Source organism: Hoplias malabaricus, chromosome 8 (assembly GCF_029633855.1).
Source record: "Hoplias malabaricus isolate fHopMal1 chromosome 8, fHopMal1.hap1, whole genome shotgun sequence".
In the NCBI taxonomy this organism is placed as follows: Eukaryota; Metazoa; Chordata; class Actinopteri; order Characiformes; family Erythrinidae; genus Hoplias; species Hoplias malabaricus.
Genome location: NC_089807.1, coordinates 40,482,075 through 40,499,574, shown reverse-complemented (window position 1 = coordinate 40,499,574; position 17,500 = coordinate 40,482,075). Strand labels below are relative to the sequence as shown.

General features: G+C 43.5%; 1 protein-coding gene across 1 annotated transcript in view; it reads left to right on the top strand.

Annotated features, from left to right (window-relative positions):
* Positions 1-17,500, top strand: part of tenm3 (teneurin transmembrane protein 3) — a 128,814-nt gene that overhangs the window by 43,822 nt on the left and 67,492 nt on the right. Inside the window, exons 15-17 of the mRNA XM_066678290.1 lie at positions 35-296; positions 3,356-3,623; positions 7,245-7,388. Of these exons, the coding sequence (XP_066534387.1) occupies positions 35-296; positions 3,356-3,623; positions 7,245-7,388 (674 nt within the window). The remainder of the gene's footprint in view (positions 1-34; positions 297-3,355; positions 3,624-7,244; positions 7,389-17,500) is intronic.

Below are 17,500 nucleotides of genomic sequence, written 5' to 3'. Positions count from 1 at the left end.
TCTCTCTCTCTCTCTCTCTCTCTCTCTCTCTCAGGTTTGATATCCTGGCGAATGGCGGTGCGTCCCTGACTCTGAGTTTCGAGCGTTCTCCCTTCCTCACGCAGCAGAGAACCGTGTGGGTTCCCTGGAATGTCTTCTACGTGATGGACACTCTGGTTCTGAAAAAGGAGCAGAACGATATTCCCAGCTGTGACCTGAGTGGCTTCATCAGGCCCAGCCCCCTCATCGTGACCACACCCCTCTCCACCTTCTTCAGATCGTCTCCAGAGAACGGCCCCATCATCCCTGAGACTCAGGTCAGAACCTCGCTCTCAGACTCTGCTTGTGGATCAGATACAGCAGTGCTGCTGGAGTTTTCAAACTCCCTCAGTGTCTGGACCGAGAACAGTCCACCGACCAAAAACACCCAGCCGACAGCGTCCTGTGTCACTGATGAAGGACTAGAGGACGACCGACACACACTGTGCAGCGACAGATGAGCTACTGTCTCTGACTCTACATCTACAAGGTGGACCAACGAGGGAGGAGTGGACAGAGAGTGGACACAGGGTTTAAAAACTCCAGCAGCTACTGCTGTGTCTGATCCACTCTACACCAGCACAACACACACTAACACACCACCACCACGTCAGTGTCACTGCAGCACTGAGAATGATACATAGCGTTGCTTTATTATCTTTCAATGGTTTCAATTTCTGATCATTTCTCTGGTCCTGCTTTTTTTAATACACCATCTCTGTTATTAGAATACGAAATGTGGCATAACTTTTTGACGGATGCCCCCCCAGCCCCATTGTTTAATGCTGAAATATTGCAGTAGCCCTCAGACAGCCTCTGCAGGAGAACCGGAAAGGTACACGTTCCAAAAATTGCAAAGATGCACCTATACATTGGACCTCCTCGGTAATTAGAGCTCCTGAAGTGTCCAGTGAGTGGTGGGAGTTTGTAATTAAACGGTCTGTGAGTGGAGTTTAGCACGGCGGAGTCTTTCCTTTGTCCTCTTTATAAAGTACCTCTGACGTGTTTGTACCGCGGCCTGTCAGAAACACAGCAGACGATCACTGAGCCTCCAATTACAGCCGCACTACACAAAGACGACTCCGGGCTCTAAAGCCGAGGGAGGAGAGGCGCTCGGCGCTGAATGTGGCAGGGGTTTGTCTGGAGCTGATCAGTAGGAGTGTCCACCGCTCGTCAAAAAGTTCCTGTCGCCGTGATAACGACCGTCACGGGCTTTAAGATGTGAAGGGTTTTTTTTTTTAAAAGAAGAGAGTAATCATCAGTGGACTTTTAGAATAATGTATAAATTCTTTGAAGGCAATGTGTGAACACACACACACGGTCTCTAACACACAAACACACTTAATCTCACACACACACACACCTGAGTGAGTTAGTCAGTTAGTTTAAAGACAGTAGAAAACATTCAGCTTCCATTCAACTCCACACCCTGATCTCATTAATGTTCTCACCATCAGATCCTCACAGCAATGTTCCAGGAGAGCAGTAACGTGGAACACGCTCCTGATTAGTGCCCTTCCACTTAGAGGAAGCGCTGGGTGAGAGGGTGCCCACAGACTTTTTTAATATACTTCAGATTCCTGGCTCTAATCTCTGTCCCGCTCCGAGGAATGTTCTCCTCGTCGAGCTGCAGCCTGTATTCCGAAAGACGAAGCTGAAATCCGACTGCTCCAAGGAATGTCTGGAGACGGAGATGTTATTCCTGGCCTCCGTCTGCTTCCAAACGCAACATGTGAAAAACAGACAGAATAAAAATATAGAAAGACGAGGAGAAGAAGGTCTGAGGGGGGCATTGTTTAGAGCAGGAGCTCATCCACCACACACACACACACACACACACACACACACACACACACACACACACACGGACATGGACATGGACATGTATATACACTTAAACACATAAATACACATAAACAGACTGTTGTCTTGTAACACACAAACATTACACAGTACATATATACATACATACTAACACACACACACACACACACACACACACACACACACACACACACACCATGATTGATGAAGTGAAACTCTAGGCTGATATTGGAATCTTTTCTATGGTTTTGTTGTGAAGGTCTGATCATCCATCTCTGCGCTAATGGACTGCACATGAAACATAAACTTCATATTAATACAGCGACGCACGTCCACAGCCATGAGCCCCACATTCCCGAGATAAACACTGCACTCCTCGCCTCCGGGAAATGATCCGTGACAACGTTAATGCAGCTGGAACACAGGAATAAATACAGATCAACAAGGACACAATACTCTTTGGACACACACTCTCCGTCTACACACTGAGGGTGCCACCAAACCCTCAGCCCCCAGACCCAGCCCCCAGAGCCAGCGTGGAGACCAGCACACAGACCCAGCACACAGACCCAGCCCCCAGAACCAGCGCACAGACTTAGCCCCCAGACCCAGCCCCCAGAGCCAGCGTAGAGACCCAGCACACAGACCCAGCCTCCAGAACCAGCCCACAGACCCAGCACACAGACTTAGCCCCCAGACCCAGCCCCCAGAGCCAGCGTAGAGACCCAGCACACAGACCCAGCCCCCAGAACCAGCCCCCAGACCCAGCGCACAGACCCAGCCCTTAAACCCAGGCCCCAAACCCAACCCCCAGACCCAGCCCCCAACCCCCAAACCCAGCCCCTAAACCCATCCCCTAATACCAGCCCCTAATCCCAGCCCCTACACTGAGCCGACAGACCTAGCCCACAGACCCAGCCCCCAGCCCCAGCCCCAGCCCTTACATGCAGAAATGTCTGGGTCACATGACACATAAAATAAATGAATTCACTTTTCAAAACTCGGATTCACAATATCTGCATGTTAATCCCGACAAAGGTGAAAATGTCCTTCCTCTGAGAAGTCCCCTGTCCTTTACAAGTCCTTAAAGTGTCCATCTGCTCCCTCCTTAAAGCGTCCATCTGCTGCGTCTCTACAGAGAACTTTAATATGACATTATCCCGATTTAACGGCACACTTTCAAATTTAGCACGAGTTTAGGAACAAAAGAAAAACATAAATGTAAAATGTCATCTACGGCAGCAGCCACTTCAGTTTTCAGAGTGGGGACACTGGATGTCCAGGAGGGAGCTGTTTGTTAAGTAGGTTATGCACCATGTTAAGACCTTTGTTGTGTACTACCTAGAGCATAGCGGGCTGTTTAAGATTCTGCTCCAGTTTGTCTCTCTGTTTTTCTGTTACGGGGGACTTGCTGAGGGCCAGAGTCTACAGATCTGCATCTTAATCCCTGTGAGGCCGGACAGTCCGTCCTCTCCCTGACCGCGTCCGTCTGCTGTTGGTGTTTGATGTGCAGGTTCTGCAGGAGGAGACGGCTATCCCGGGCAGTGACCTGAACCTCATGTACCTGAGCTCCAGAGCCGCTGGCTACCGTCCCGTCCTCAAGGTCACCATGACCCAGGCCACCATCCCCTTCAACCTGATGAAAGTGCACCTGATGGTGGCCGTGGTGGGACGGCTCTTCCAGAAGTGGTTCCCCGCGGAACCCAACCTCTCCTACACCTTCATCTGGGACAAAACCGACGCCTACAACCAGAGGGTCTACGGTCTGTCTGAGGCAGTGGGTGAGTCTAGGGCTTTGGCTTTAAAAAAAAAAACATTTAGTGCACATTGTTTAATCCACACTCTGCATTTTCATTGGTTGATCTAAACACTCCTGTCCAATCACAGTTAAGCTCTAAAATAAATTACTCTCCATTCACACCAGTCCTGTTGTTTTGTTGTTTAGTTTTTGGAGTCTTGGTTTCTCTCAGGTTTTTCAGAGACTTGGTTCTTCTCTGTAATTTTTGGAGTCTTGGTTCCTCTGTGATTTTATTACAGTCCAGTGCTTTATCAAAGTCTTGCTTCTTTTCAGCAGTTAGTTTCAGTCTTGGTTCCTTGCAATCTCTTTAGAGTCTTGGATTCTCTCAGGTTTTTCAGAGACTTGGTGCTTCTCTGTAATTTTTGGAGTCTTGGTTCCTCTGTGATTTTATTACAGTCCTGTAAAAAGTCTGAGTGCTTTGTCAAAGTCTTGCTTTTTTCAGCAGTTAGTTTCAGTCTTGGTTTCTTGCATTGTCTTTAGAGTCTTGGTTTCTTTGGTTTTTCTGCTGAAACCTATTTTTTTCAGTCTTGGTTCTTCTCAATGTTTTAGAGTCTTCTTCTTGGTTGGTTTTTGATTCTTAGTTTCTCTCAATGTTTGGACAGAGTCTTGGTTCCTCTTTGTAGTTATACTCCCTCTCAGTGAATTAAAGTTAGTGATTCCTCTTGGTGTTCATTTTGAGTCTTGATTCTTCAGTTGTTATTAGAGTCTTGTTTTCTTTTTGAGTTTATAAAGAATTAGTTTGTTTTGGTTCTTCATTTGAATGTTGGTTCCTCTCGGTTTTTAGTGATTTTACAGTCTTTGTTTCTCTTGCTTGTCATTTTCTGTATTGGTTCTTCTCAGAATTTTTTTTGAGTCTTTGTTACTCTGTAAGTTTTGTGAGGTCTTAGTTCCTCTCTGTGTTTTTACACTCTTGGTTCTTCGCTGTAATCTTTTGGAGTCTTGTTTCCTCTCAGTGTTTTGCAACCTTTGCTACTCTCAATGCTTTTAGAGTCTTGGTTGCTCTGGTTCTGAGAGAGTCTTTCTCCTGGGGCAGGGTCCTAGCAGTGACAGCAGTAATAACCCTGTTGTTGTTGTTGTTGTTGCTGAACAGAAGAGAGTTTTGACAGCCTTGTGTCAGGCGTGAAGGGGTTAAAGAAATCTGTATGAAAGCCTGGTCTTTGCCTCGGTGTTGCATCACCGCTCTGGTTCTGCCAGGTTCTGTTAGAGGAGGCTTGGCCCAGCATTCGTCAGAACCCCCTGGACACTCAGATAGAGAAAAACCTTGGACTTTAATTGGTTTGAGCGGTGTGTGTCCACTCCCGGTGTGTGTCCTGTGGTCATTTGGACTCATCTGTATGGACTAGGACTTTTAATCACCGACAGAGCTGGACGTGCTCTCAGTGTTCATCTTCAGACTGGAGAGGAAACATAAAAACGGTGGAAGACACAAAGTTGCTTTTCATTCCTTCAATTCTTCCTCAGAAACAAAGCAGCTCTTAAACAGTAATATGATTAGAGTTAGTGTTCTCCTCCCAGTGTGTTGAGCTCTCGTGGTGTTGTGTTAGAAGCAGTTCAAAACACACTGAGCTTTGACGTCTCAGATGAAGCAGGGGGCAGGCAGTTATCGCCCTTTCTGCCACCTCCCTCCTCTTCTGCCCACTTCGTGTCCCCCTTTGGCCCCCTTCACCGCAGTTTCACTGAAGAGTTGGCGTTTCATTGCAAATCCAGGCCTGTGCTTCTCTGCCTTCAGTTTAAATAGTTTTTATTCAGTTTTTTATTGCAGTTAAATTTTTTTTCAACTTCAGACTTATGTTTTGATTTTGTTATAATTCATATTTAATTGACTTAAGTTTTATTTCATAATTATTTCAGTTTGAATTCCCTTAAAAAGTGAAGAGTAAGAGGGAGAGTGTTTTGTTTATTTTGTGTCTTAATTTTTTATTTCTTTTTTATTCTTTTTCATCTGTTTATCTTCTCCTATGTTTCACATTTTTGACATTTTTCTCTCCCTACATTCTCTTTATTTCTTCTTGTTTTTCATGCTTTATTTCTGCGGAAAGTTTAGTCGCCCTTCTCTCGTGCGGTGGGGATTACAGTCGTATTACGGAGGAGATTTTCTCTCAGTGATTTGGGGGGAGTTTATCGACTCGGAGTGGAGTTCGAGGGTCGTGTTTATGAATTTAAAATCATTTCTGCTGCAGATGAAGAGGAGATTTTTATCAACATTTAGTGAAAGTTATGAAGAAGTCACTGGAGCAAGTGAGAGAGAGAGAGAGAGAGAGAGAGAGAGAGAGAGAGAGAGAGGGAAAATCCATACCTTGTTGGAGGTTGTGATTTTCTGTGCAGTGCTACAGACGTCATTTCATTTAAACGCCTTCATAAAATCATTATTCCCCATCTCCCATCACTCCATTTTCATATCAGTCACATATTCATCTCTCTCTCTCTCTCTCTCTCTCTCTCTCTCTCACAGAATCTCCAAATATTAATTAATCTATGTGGAATTTCATTAAACTTTTTATTTATATAATATTTATTTATCGATAGATTGATTGTTTTATTGATTTATTATAAATAGCTCAGAGAAATTAAATATGATATTTTCCTGCTAAATTTTAAAACTTAAAAAAATAGGGTTAAAGTATGTGTAATTATATTATATTCATTATATAACTTATATGTTCATTTACATTATTTAAATTAAAATATTAAAATTAATTTTATTATTATTTATACTGTAATTACAAAAACAAATCTTTATTTCTTTATTTCTTTAAATAAATATTAAAAATTATAACAAAAATAATTAGTCGAAGTATAAATAAACAAACAAATAAAATAGCTCAGTTTAAACACTAATAGAAAACAGATTTTTACGAATCATTTACAAACTTAAAGAGATTAAAGAATGGTATATTTCTGTTTATTTTAGCAGCACGATTATTAATTTATTTTTACAGGTTCACAGAAGAAAACATTAAAAAATAAAAGGCAAACTTTGACAAAATAAATGTAAAATAATCAAATATTTAATTAAATTTCAGTTGAATGTTTTTGTATTATTGCTCTTAATTTAGCTGCCCTTCAATTGCCCTTGTGTATGAAAGGCGCTGTATAAATTATTCTGCTTCATCATCAACAACCATCAACAGCTTTATTAGTGACTGTTTTATTCAAATAAATACAAAATATATTTCACTTCAGATTTAATATTATAATAATACAATGTTAATATTATATTTATTATGTAACATTTTATTAAAACATACCTATTTTATGAATATAATAATAATAATTATATAATAATAATAATAATAATTATTATTATTATTATTATTATTGTTGTTGTTGTTGTTGTTGTTTTGTTGTTTTGTTGTTGTTATCTTACAATTAAGAACATTTAATTAATTATAATTTTAATAATAACAATAATAAAAGAAAACAAAACAAAAAGCAAAACATCTTAATAATTCATGTATTTGCAGTGTATTTGGGGTTTGAGTTTTATTTGCTAATTGTTTTGTGTGATATGTGGTTGTTGTATGTGCTGCTGTTGTAACTGTGTGTGTGTGTGTGTGTGTGTGTGTGTGTGTGTGTGTGTGTGTTTTGTCTCGTTTCTGTGCAGTCTCAGTGGGGTTTGAGTACGAGTCGTGTTTGGACCTGATTCTGTGGGAGAAGAGGACTGCGGTTCTTCAGGGATATGAACTGGACGCTTCGAACATGGGCGGCTGGACGCTGGACAAACACCACGTACTGGACGTCCAGAGCGGTGAGACACAACCCTTATGTCCATTTTTAACACACAGAGCTCAGAGGGGAGTCACCAGCCCCTCCTTCCCCCCGCGGCGCCCCCTGGAGCCCAGCGCTGGGTGCTGCTTCTCCTGAGTAACGTCTGCAGGCAGTAGTGGATCCCGGGGCTCCAGGTGGGCCATTACCTCCTTAAAAAATAAGAGTAAGGGTTACATCCCTCTAAAATTCACTAGTCAATAAACAACAACGACAATTAATAAACAAGAGATAAACGAGATTTATTCACTGGTAGATAAATGAATCCTAGGGGTGGGAAGTGTCACCCCCCGCCCACACACACCCCTGTTTATATTCCACAGCAACAAAGCCCCTGCAGAGAAAGAGCAGGTGGAAGATCATATAACACTGTTATTGATATTAATATCAGCCTCTTTCATGAATCAGATTTATAAAAACATCAGAAAAGGACAGTTCTGTGTCGTTTCCGAGTCGTTCCGCAGTGTCCTTGACGTGTTGAATGGAAGAGGTGGAATGATCTGATTATTTCCTGCCGCCTTTGATCAGTTTGGATGGAGCGATGTGTGTCGTTGGAAACAAACAAGTGACATTCGGCTCTGAGGGAGCGGAGGGAAGGAAGCGTCTGATTGGTCAGTCGTTCTTCACACGGTGTGAATAAACAGAGACGTGAAAAGGGGGATCGTGGCGGCTGTGGCTGTGATCGAGGAGTGTGAATGTGGAGTGAGGAGTGTGAAAAACGAGCGCTGAAACATGCACACACAAACACGGGTTTCACTGCACTTGTGAGGACTTCTTTAGACTTGAGACGTGGCTCTGCTGTCTCACGCTCACTCGGACACATCTGACCCCCTTCTGGCTCAAAGACGTGGCTGTGTTGACCGTGACAAACTGGACGTGGCCCAAACAGTGGCCTTCAGGAGGTAAGCCACAGAGGTCCACTCACGCAGTGTCCTTCCGCGGGCCACGGAATGAGGAATGTGGGTCAGAACCCTTTTGCTCTGCGGGTTTACAAGTAGATATTCTCAGACACAAAGGCCTTGGGTGATAAATGTATGTGGCTTTTGCTCTTCTGTTCCTCAAAATCTCAAAACATCCCAATCTACAATGTATACATTTTTAATCTCACAGTCACCATAGCTGTATTTTCACGATTTATTTCTATGTAGAAACATCAGAATATTTTTGACAGCACTCCTGACAAAGCCAGACAGACCCCCGGTTGAGAAAAGCTCATCTAAAAGTCCCCCAGGCTTTCTTTGACACACATGAACTCCACAGTGTCATTGGAGCTCAACACGCTTGAATGAGAACACTAACTGCCCACTAAAACTGGCTAACAGATGTTCAGACTGGCCCAGAGGGACAGATGAAGAGGCAGATTGTGCCCTCAGACAGCTGTGGCATAACTAGGGATCGAAGTCCCCCACTCTGAGCATTTGTGTATTTTATAAAGCTTCATTCAGATGAGACGACATTTGCTCAAGGTCCTGGGGTGATTTTCACTTTTACAGACGCTCCTCTGTGATTTTATTTCCATCTGGATTTCCCATGTCTGTGTTTTCTTCTCCTCCCCTGAGAAAATTACAGACTGAACAACCTTCTTTTTTTCCCAGAGCTCAGCAGTGATAATGTTAGACCGCTCCTAATACACACCTCTGTGATTTCCCAGGCAGACGCCACTCTACAGCTGCTACAGGATGTGTTTAGTCTGAAATGGTGCTTTTCCACTGCACTACTCTACTCTACTCAACTCTACTCCACTCTCCTCCTCCACCAGGTGAATCAGGTCCTGGTTCTGGAAGCGGGTTCTTGTTTAGTGGCTGTTCTCTCGTGGTTCAGAGCGAGTCGAGTAGGGACTAAACCGTCGCGTGTAAACCTTGCAGAGCGCTGATCGTCCAGAGAGAGTCGTCACTCTACGCCACGCAACGCAGACGACCAGCACCAACTCTCCATCTGTAAAATCTCCAGCTGCAGCAGAGATCACGTTTGTTTTTATCCGACTCACGACGGCAGCTCGTAAAATGACGCCGTGGTCTTTTGAAGAGGTTCAAACGCTCCTTGGATCGGTGGCCGACGACAGAATCCAGCGAGAGCTGGACGCTGCAACAAGGAAGGAACAAACTCTACTGATCTGTCTGAGCTGATGACGGAGCTGTGTTCAGTCCCAAACAACAACAACACGCCAATACACCACGAGTAAACACCGCTTAATGTTACTGCTGCCGTTGTTGTGGTTTCCAAAGCCCACTGTTCCCCTTAGAGACGGGGGTTAGAGACGACACCAGATACATTCTTGCAGGACAACTGTGGGAGTGGAAAAATGCAGTGGAAAAGCACCAATAATGCTTGTGTCTCTTTTGAAAACTTCCCAAATCTCCAAATGACAGAGGTTTGTTTCTCTCAGTGGTTTTCTTCCTCTGGGTGGCAGATCCACACAGGGAAAGTATTAACAGAGAGAGAACAGAGAAAACAGATCTAGAAACTGGTTGGGTTTGATTACAATAGCAGCTACAGGTGTAAAGCACTACTTTATTTTCACAAACTCACAGCATTATCCGCTTTTATTTTTCTAGAAATAACGACCACAATCAGATGTCCATTTGGTGCAAACACCCGGGTTCAGTAGAGAACACCATCTACTAGAAACTCCCTCGTCCTGAGGTGATTACAGCCTTGAACACAACCCCGTGAGCCATAAAGTGCCCTCAGGAAATGGCCCTATGTCTTTACTTTGGCTGAGACTCCAGCAGAGAGGTGTATATGAGAGTCACACACACACACTCATCCACACACACTCGCAGCTCATTACACCATCCCCTTCAATCCAGAGATCCCATCAAAGCCCAAACTATCGTCATCAAACCACAAGGTACCTGCACCCACCGTGCCTTCCAGGCCATTTCGTACAGAAATAAGTGTGTATATGTTTTTGCTGGTGTGAGGGAAAGGCCAGTGGGTTTATTTAGTCTCCCTGTGGCGATGGCGACCCGCCGGTGTAAGTAAAGCCCCCACGGTTCAGCCGCTTCGGGTCCGGAATGACGCTAAGTCCCCTTTTACCTCTGAGGCTTAAAAGCAGCTGTCCGGAGGAATTCAAAGAGACTTTAATCTCCCAAAGCACTTTCCCCTGTGCTGCCCTTGACCCCCCTCCACTCTCAAATATTCCTCCAGCCTCCTTTACGGAGCTCCTGCTGGATAAATAAAGAGCCAGCGTCCCTCGTGCTGACCACTAGACACACTGCTGCTCCACTTTTCTGATGGGATTCAGGAACTGTGTATTTGTGTTTATGCTTGTTGGAGAAGTTCGGTTCCAGCTTGGTGGACTCTCCACAAACTTTAATTTACAGCATTTTCCAGACGTTTCTGTCCACCGCGACGTGAAGAAGGGCTTAAGCTGGTGCCAAGCTAGACTGAATATACACTGGGAGTCCAGGAGTGTCCAGGCAGCCTTCTCTATTTGTGCACGCAGCTATTTTAAGATGCATACATTGCTGACACAGGCACTTGCCTAGAAACACATTGTCCAAGCGAACTGCGTGTGCTGGAGCAGCTGCACATGAGACTAAGTTCATCATGTCTGATGCAATAGACTGTGGGTCTCTATCCCGTACCTGTTTGAGAGGTGTTTATGATGCAGAACAAATCGTACAAGATCAAGACCTGACTTTAACACCAGCGATGTTTTAGTTGTTTCTAAAACCATTTAAAAAGTTTGACTCACTGGAGAAAAGTGTGGTTCCACTTTGAGGAGCTTTAGCCCAGAGAAGTGGGTGGAGTTTCTGGATGATGGTGTGGTATAGTGTTAACTTGCTGCAAAAAACTGTGTTTACTGACAAGGGTTTCATAAAGTTGACCCAAGCAAATTTTGTCAGTTTTGAATGCAGTGCTGTCTGAGGGTTTGAAGGTCAAAGGCATTCAGCATTGCTTTTCAGCCTCAGAGATTTCCTAAGATGTCTGGCGTCTTCTAATCCAGTAATGTTATGGATTGTAGATAGTGAAATACCCAACCTCCTCGTAATCGTGCTTTTAGAAACTTTCCTTGTAAACTTTCGGACTCGCAAAGTGGCCAACTTCAGCCCATCTTCGCTCATAAAGGACCGGGCCTTTCGTGAATGCTCCCTTTAAACCCACTACTGATTGCATCGTCTGTTGCTTTTTCACCTGTTTACCTCAGGAAACTTCCCAAACAGGTGATTTTGGAGCCTTCTTTGTGCCGCTTTCAATTAGGTACCTGTAAAAAGCCAGTTTCCAAATCATTTCGGAATTGGATTTGTCGTCTGGGAGCTACATTAAATTGAGGAATGTACATCAATTCCAAAGGCAACCCCTATTCCTAAGGCCTTTGAGGCCGCTCTTAGGGGTTTGCCCCCCGGTACCTGGGCGGTTATTTGGCGAGACTGCCGAGTAAGCATTTTGTAAAGGGCCTTGTTAGCATTTGAGTCCCACCGCTAGCGTACTTCAGTCGCTCGAATGTTGTTGAATGAACTGCGGCTAATCGGTGCGACCCAGTGCCATGCCCAATCCCCGCTCCAGTTCCTACAGGACTCGCCGGATAAAGGCCGTTCCCCCTTCCTCGCTTAACGTTTACAAGCCTGCCATTTCGGCTTATGATGAGCGCGTGGCCGGATTATCCGTAGGTGGACAAAATTTTTTATCGGCAACTCCTTAAAGCCGCACGCCGCCTTCGCCCCCTGCAGTCACCCAGGAGCCAGATTTGAGTTTTGTCCTTGGCATTGTACTTTCTTCACGGTCCTTCCCTTCAAGACGCTGACGCAAGCACACCTTAAGTGGATTTCACTTAAGACTGCCTCCTGCTGGCGATTAGCTTGGGAAACTTGTGAAGAGAGTGGGAGGGAGTGGAAGAGAGAGAGAGAGAGAAAGAGAGAGAGTCATGCAGATGCTCAGTGCCGCCGATTTGCTTTCGTTAGAGTCCAGATGGCTCTGGCTGGCTTCTGTGACCAATATGGCATTCACCCCTGGGGCTTCATTCCTTCAATGTACATAATCAGTTTATTGAGTTGGCTCTCTTCACCAGGCACAGCGTACAATACTCAATATTCTCCGGACATCTGGAGAAAGACTGGACAATGGAGCGTGCCCGTCATGTCACAGTGGTTCTCAAATCCTCAGCAGTGCGTCTTGAGGTCATTCTGTGGTCTTTCACAGTGGACTGTAGGGTGATTTTGATTGGACAGTGAGGATGAACCTAAACCTCTGTGTCACGGTCAGGTCTTGGGAGTAAGACCTACCTACGTGTCTAAGTCATAGTTTCTAAGGTCGTAGGTTGTCGACACACCCCTTTCCTGACATCGGGCCAGAGTCTGGCTGACAGCTATTGGAATAAGCCTTTGAGGATGCTGATGTGTCTATGTAATGTTAATGTTTTCTGACCATCTGAGCCTAGATCTGACTTTAGAAAATTGGGTGTAAAAGGCTTGCGTACGGTCCGTCAAATGGTTTTTCAGTTTTTGTATCATCTCTGTCCAAAGAAAAACACATATCTCCGAAACAGTAACTTTCGGAAAAAACTTTCTTAACTTTCAGTGGAATGTTACATGGAATGTTTGTCAATGTAAAAGTTTGTATTCAGAGTAATTTTGGAGTGTTTCTATTGGTTGATTCATCATGAGCTTTACACACAGTGTGAAGGACAGCTGCTGAAGTGACATAGTAACTAATCAAATCAAATCAAATCAAATTTATTTATATAGCGCTTTTCACAACTGATGTTGTCACAAAGCAGCTTCACAGAATTCCAGTAAGACAAGATTTGACATGAAATGTAAAGACAAATGTAAAACCCTCAAGTGAGCAAGCCAGGGGCGACAGTGGCAAGGAAAAACTCCCCCAGCTGAGGAAGAAACCTTGGGAGGAACCAAGGCTCACAAGGGGTGACCCATCCTCCTCTGGTCAATCTACTGGTGATGATAGTTAGTAGTCCATGAGAACTTCAGTGTAGGGACAGCTTCAAGGCACTTGGTGGTTGCTGGAGCGTGGGCAGCTGGTCTGAAGCGTGGAGGAGGATCTCGACAGTCATCCATCAGTGTCCAGACAGACAGGTGGGCAGTCGTTTACTCGGAAAGATGTAAAGGGATGGAATTAGTTTTGAACTGTTTTGTGTTTGTAAAGTAGAAAATATAAAAATTTCCAGAGTGTGGCTAATGACTCCGGCAGATCTGACTATGACAGCATTAACTAAAAGGAGAGAACCAGGAGGACACACAGACACGGGAGCATCCTGAAACACTGGCATCCCTCCGCTCCACCGTCAACAAACCTGAGTGATCGCGAGAAGCGGCGGGACGACAGCACCAGCGTCTCAGTTTACTATAATTCCCTGTGTCCATGCACCCCCCGGATCTGCCGCCTTTATCTATGGGGGAGCATTAGCTACCAAATGATAAACTAAACAAATGAGTTTTTAGCCTACATTTGAAGATTGCGACTGTGTCTGAGTCCCGAACATTTTTTGGAAGATCATTCCAGAGTTGGGGGGCTTTATAAGAAAAGGCTCTTCCCCCAGCTGAGGCCTTCTGAATTCTGGGAACATTTAAAAATCCAGTATTCTGTGATCTGAGTGAACGTGGAGGCTCATAATAGGAAATTGTATCTTGAAGATATTCAGGAGCAAGCCCATGTAGAGCTTTATATGTTAATAACAAAATTTTGTAGTCAATGCGGAATTTAACAGGCAGCCAATGAAGTGATGATAAAACTGGGCTGATATGTTCAAATTTTCTAGTTTTAGTGAGGACCCTAGCTGAAGCATTTTGAACTAGTTGAAGTTTTCTTAAATTGCTGCTGGTGCATCCTGACAGTAGTGCGTTACAGTAGTCAAGCCTTGAAGTAATAAAGGCATGTACTAATGTTTCTGCGTCCTGGAGGGATAAGGCATTTCTAATCTTAGCAATATTGCGAAGATGTAAAAAAGCTGTCCTAGTGATACTACCTATGTGTTGATCAAATGATAAATCCGGGTCAATTATGACACCAAGATTTTTTGCTGCTGAACCAGGTTTAACTGGAAAGTCAGCGAGATTTAAAATTAAATCTGATAATTTATTTCTTGTCACTTTTGGACCCAAAAGCAGGACCTCTGTTTTGTTGCTGTTTAGAAGGAGGAAGTTACGCAACATCCAGCCTTTCACGTCTTTTACACAGTCCTCTATTTTCTTTAATCTGTGTTTGTCATCGGGCTTGGCTGAAATATACAATTGTGTGTCGTCTGCGTAACAGTGAAAGTTAATGTCATGGTTTCTTATAACTGTGCCTAGCGGTAACATGTATAATGTAAATAATAATGGTCCTAAAATAGAGCCTTGTGGAATTCCAAATCTTACTTTAGAATAATTTGAAGTTAGATTGTTTACTTTTACGAATTGATAACGTTCCGTTAAGTAAGATTTGAACCATAATAGGGCTGTCCCTGTGATTCCAACCATGTTTTCTAACCTTTCTATGAGAATATTGTGGTCTATTGTATCGAAGGCTGCGCTTAGGTCAAGAAGCACCAACAGGGATACGTGGCCTTGATCAGAGGCAAGAAGAAGATCATTTGTTATCTTGACTAGAGCTGTCTCTGTACTATGATGTTGCCTGAATCCAGATTGGAATTTTTCATATATATGATTCTTATGTAGATATGAACTAAGTTGTTGGGCCACAGCTCTTTCTAAGATCTTAGACAGAAATGGCAAATTAGAAATAGGCCTGTAATTAGACAGTGTACTAGCATCAAGATTTGGTTTCTTGATCATAGGTTTAATAACTGCTAGTTTAAAAGCTTTGGGTACATGGCCCAGACTAAGCGATGAGTTTACTATAGTTAAAAGAGGATCAATAATAGCTGGTAGTACTTCTTTGAGCAACTTTGTGGGAATTGCGTCAAGTGTGCAAGTTGTACAGTTTGCGGAGGTGATAATCTTCTCTAGTTCTAATTGTGGGAGTGGGTAAAAGGGTTCAAGTCTTTCTTTTACAGTTATATTATGTTTTATTTCATTCACATCGGGTGGCAGCCAGGATGGATTTGATCCTGTGGCTAGAGTTTGTTGTCTAATATTCTCAATTTTATTATTAAAAAAGTCCATAAAATCTTTGCTGGTGAGAGTTGCTGGAATTAGTTGTTCAGAACCTGCTTGATTTTTTGTAATTCTAGAAAACACACTAAACAGTGCTCTCGGATTATTTTTATTATTGGAGATCAGCGAGGCCAGATATGCTGAGCGAGCTTTAGTGAGGGCATTTCTATACTCTATAAGGCTGTCCTTCCAGGCAGAATGAAACACTTCAAGCTTGGTTGATCGCCATTTCCGCTCTAGTTTTCGTAATGTTTGTTTTAAAGTACGGGTCTTATCGTTATACCATGGTGCGAGCTTTTTCTGTCTTATACTTTTATGTTTAAGTGGTGCTACCTTTTCTAAAGTAGATCGACAGGTATTTTCTAGGTAATCAGTTAGTACATCTAGGTCCATTGGGTCTGATGGAGTTGGAACTGGGGTCGATAGTTCTGGTAGGTTTTCTATAAATTGTAGGGCGGTAGATGGTTTTATTATACGCCTTGTAGAATAGCGAGGGTTCTTACATATATTATGGATAAAACGTAGCTCATATGAAATTAAGTAATGATCGGAGATTGCTGAGGATTGCGGTAAGATATTAATTTTGTCAATGTTAAGACCTAGTGTCAGAACTAAGTCTAAAGTGTGGCTGCAGTAGTGTGTAGGCCCTGTTACATTTTGAGTAATACCAATAGAGTCTAACTAAACATCTCTGAACAAGCTGTGTCCCTCTGAGTTCCGGATCACTGCCAGAGAGGACGGGACATCTCCCTCAGTGGAGGGTTTACTGTCTGTGGCTGGGTTTGTCACCGTCCAGTTACCTTTGGAACAAGTTGGAGCGGGGTTCGAGGTCCAGAGCTGAACGTCTAACACAAGTTCCTGACCTCGCTAATGTTCCTGAGGCTGACTGCAGTTAGATCCTCACTGCAAAGTTCCAGTGTGTAGTGTGGAGCCTTTTGGGAGGACTAAGGAATGTTGCTGGACCAGTACATGAAATGTGTGTGTGTGTGTGTGTGGGCTGAATGCTGACTGGCTTCATTGTCCTCTGCTTGTCATCACACTCATCACATTACTGTTCCTCCCAGAGGAGTGTACACTGTTGCCTTTACAGCAGCTATACTCAAGGTCGGAGTGTGTGGGTGTGTGTGTGTGTGTATAGTATGATCTTACCTCATTTTTCCTCATCTCTCACTGTTGCTTTAGATGAAACCTTCAGAACTTTTTTTTTTTGTTTGTTCCTTTTTCTTGAAACATCAGGTGCACAAAGGGAGCGTTAAACTGTAATTCAGAATTCAAACACTCTGCTCTTTTGTCATTTTACGGTGACTGTTGTGTCGTATTAAAATCACTTTTGTCAGTTTGTATTCAACAAAAGAGAACCTACAACTGAAGCCGTGTGAAAAGTGAAGCGTTTATCGGGCGCTGCGTTGGTTCTGAGCTCCATCAGGAAAAAGCTGCAGAAGACTGTGATGGGTTTGTTCTGTTCTTGAGGACAATACTGTGTCCAAAAGTCTGTGTGAGTGTGGGTTTAGACCAGTTACAGATGGAGACAGTGTTAGAGATCGAGAACAGAGTGTATACCTCACTCTCTTTGTCAGTTCTAAGAAACATTTCCCTACGCAGCTGGTTCTGTTTAGAACCTGTGGTCTGCTTCCGCAAAGAACCCTTGAAGAACCCACTTTTTTAAGTGAAAGTTCACCTGAAGTGCTTTATTGCTTTTAAGCTTTTACCTGAAGTGAAGGGAAACAGAGGTAGAACACTCCTGAGCCAATCAGATCTCAGCATTTGAAATTATAAATTAAAACAGTTGTTTATAATCAATGAGAACAGAGGGCTTGTCAATATGATATTAATATTGATATTGATATTGATACTGGCTTTGTGTCTGTGCACTGATGGTAGCAGATGTATCAGAGTGTGTCTCTTACCGATTGTCTTCTGTAGTGAAGGTCGTGTGTGTGTGTGTGTGTGTGTGTGTGTGTTCTTTCTGCAGTTTCAGCAAAGCACCCTGCAGCCCATCAATCTTAGTTAGTAACATGGTCTGAGATCAGTTCAAACA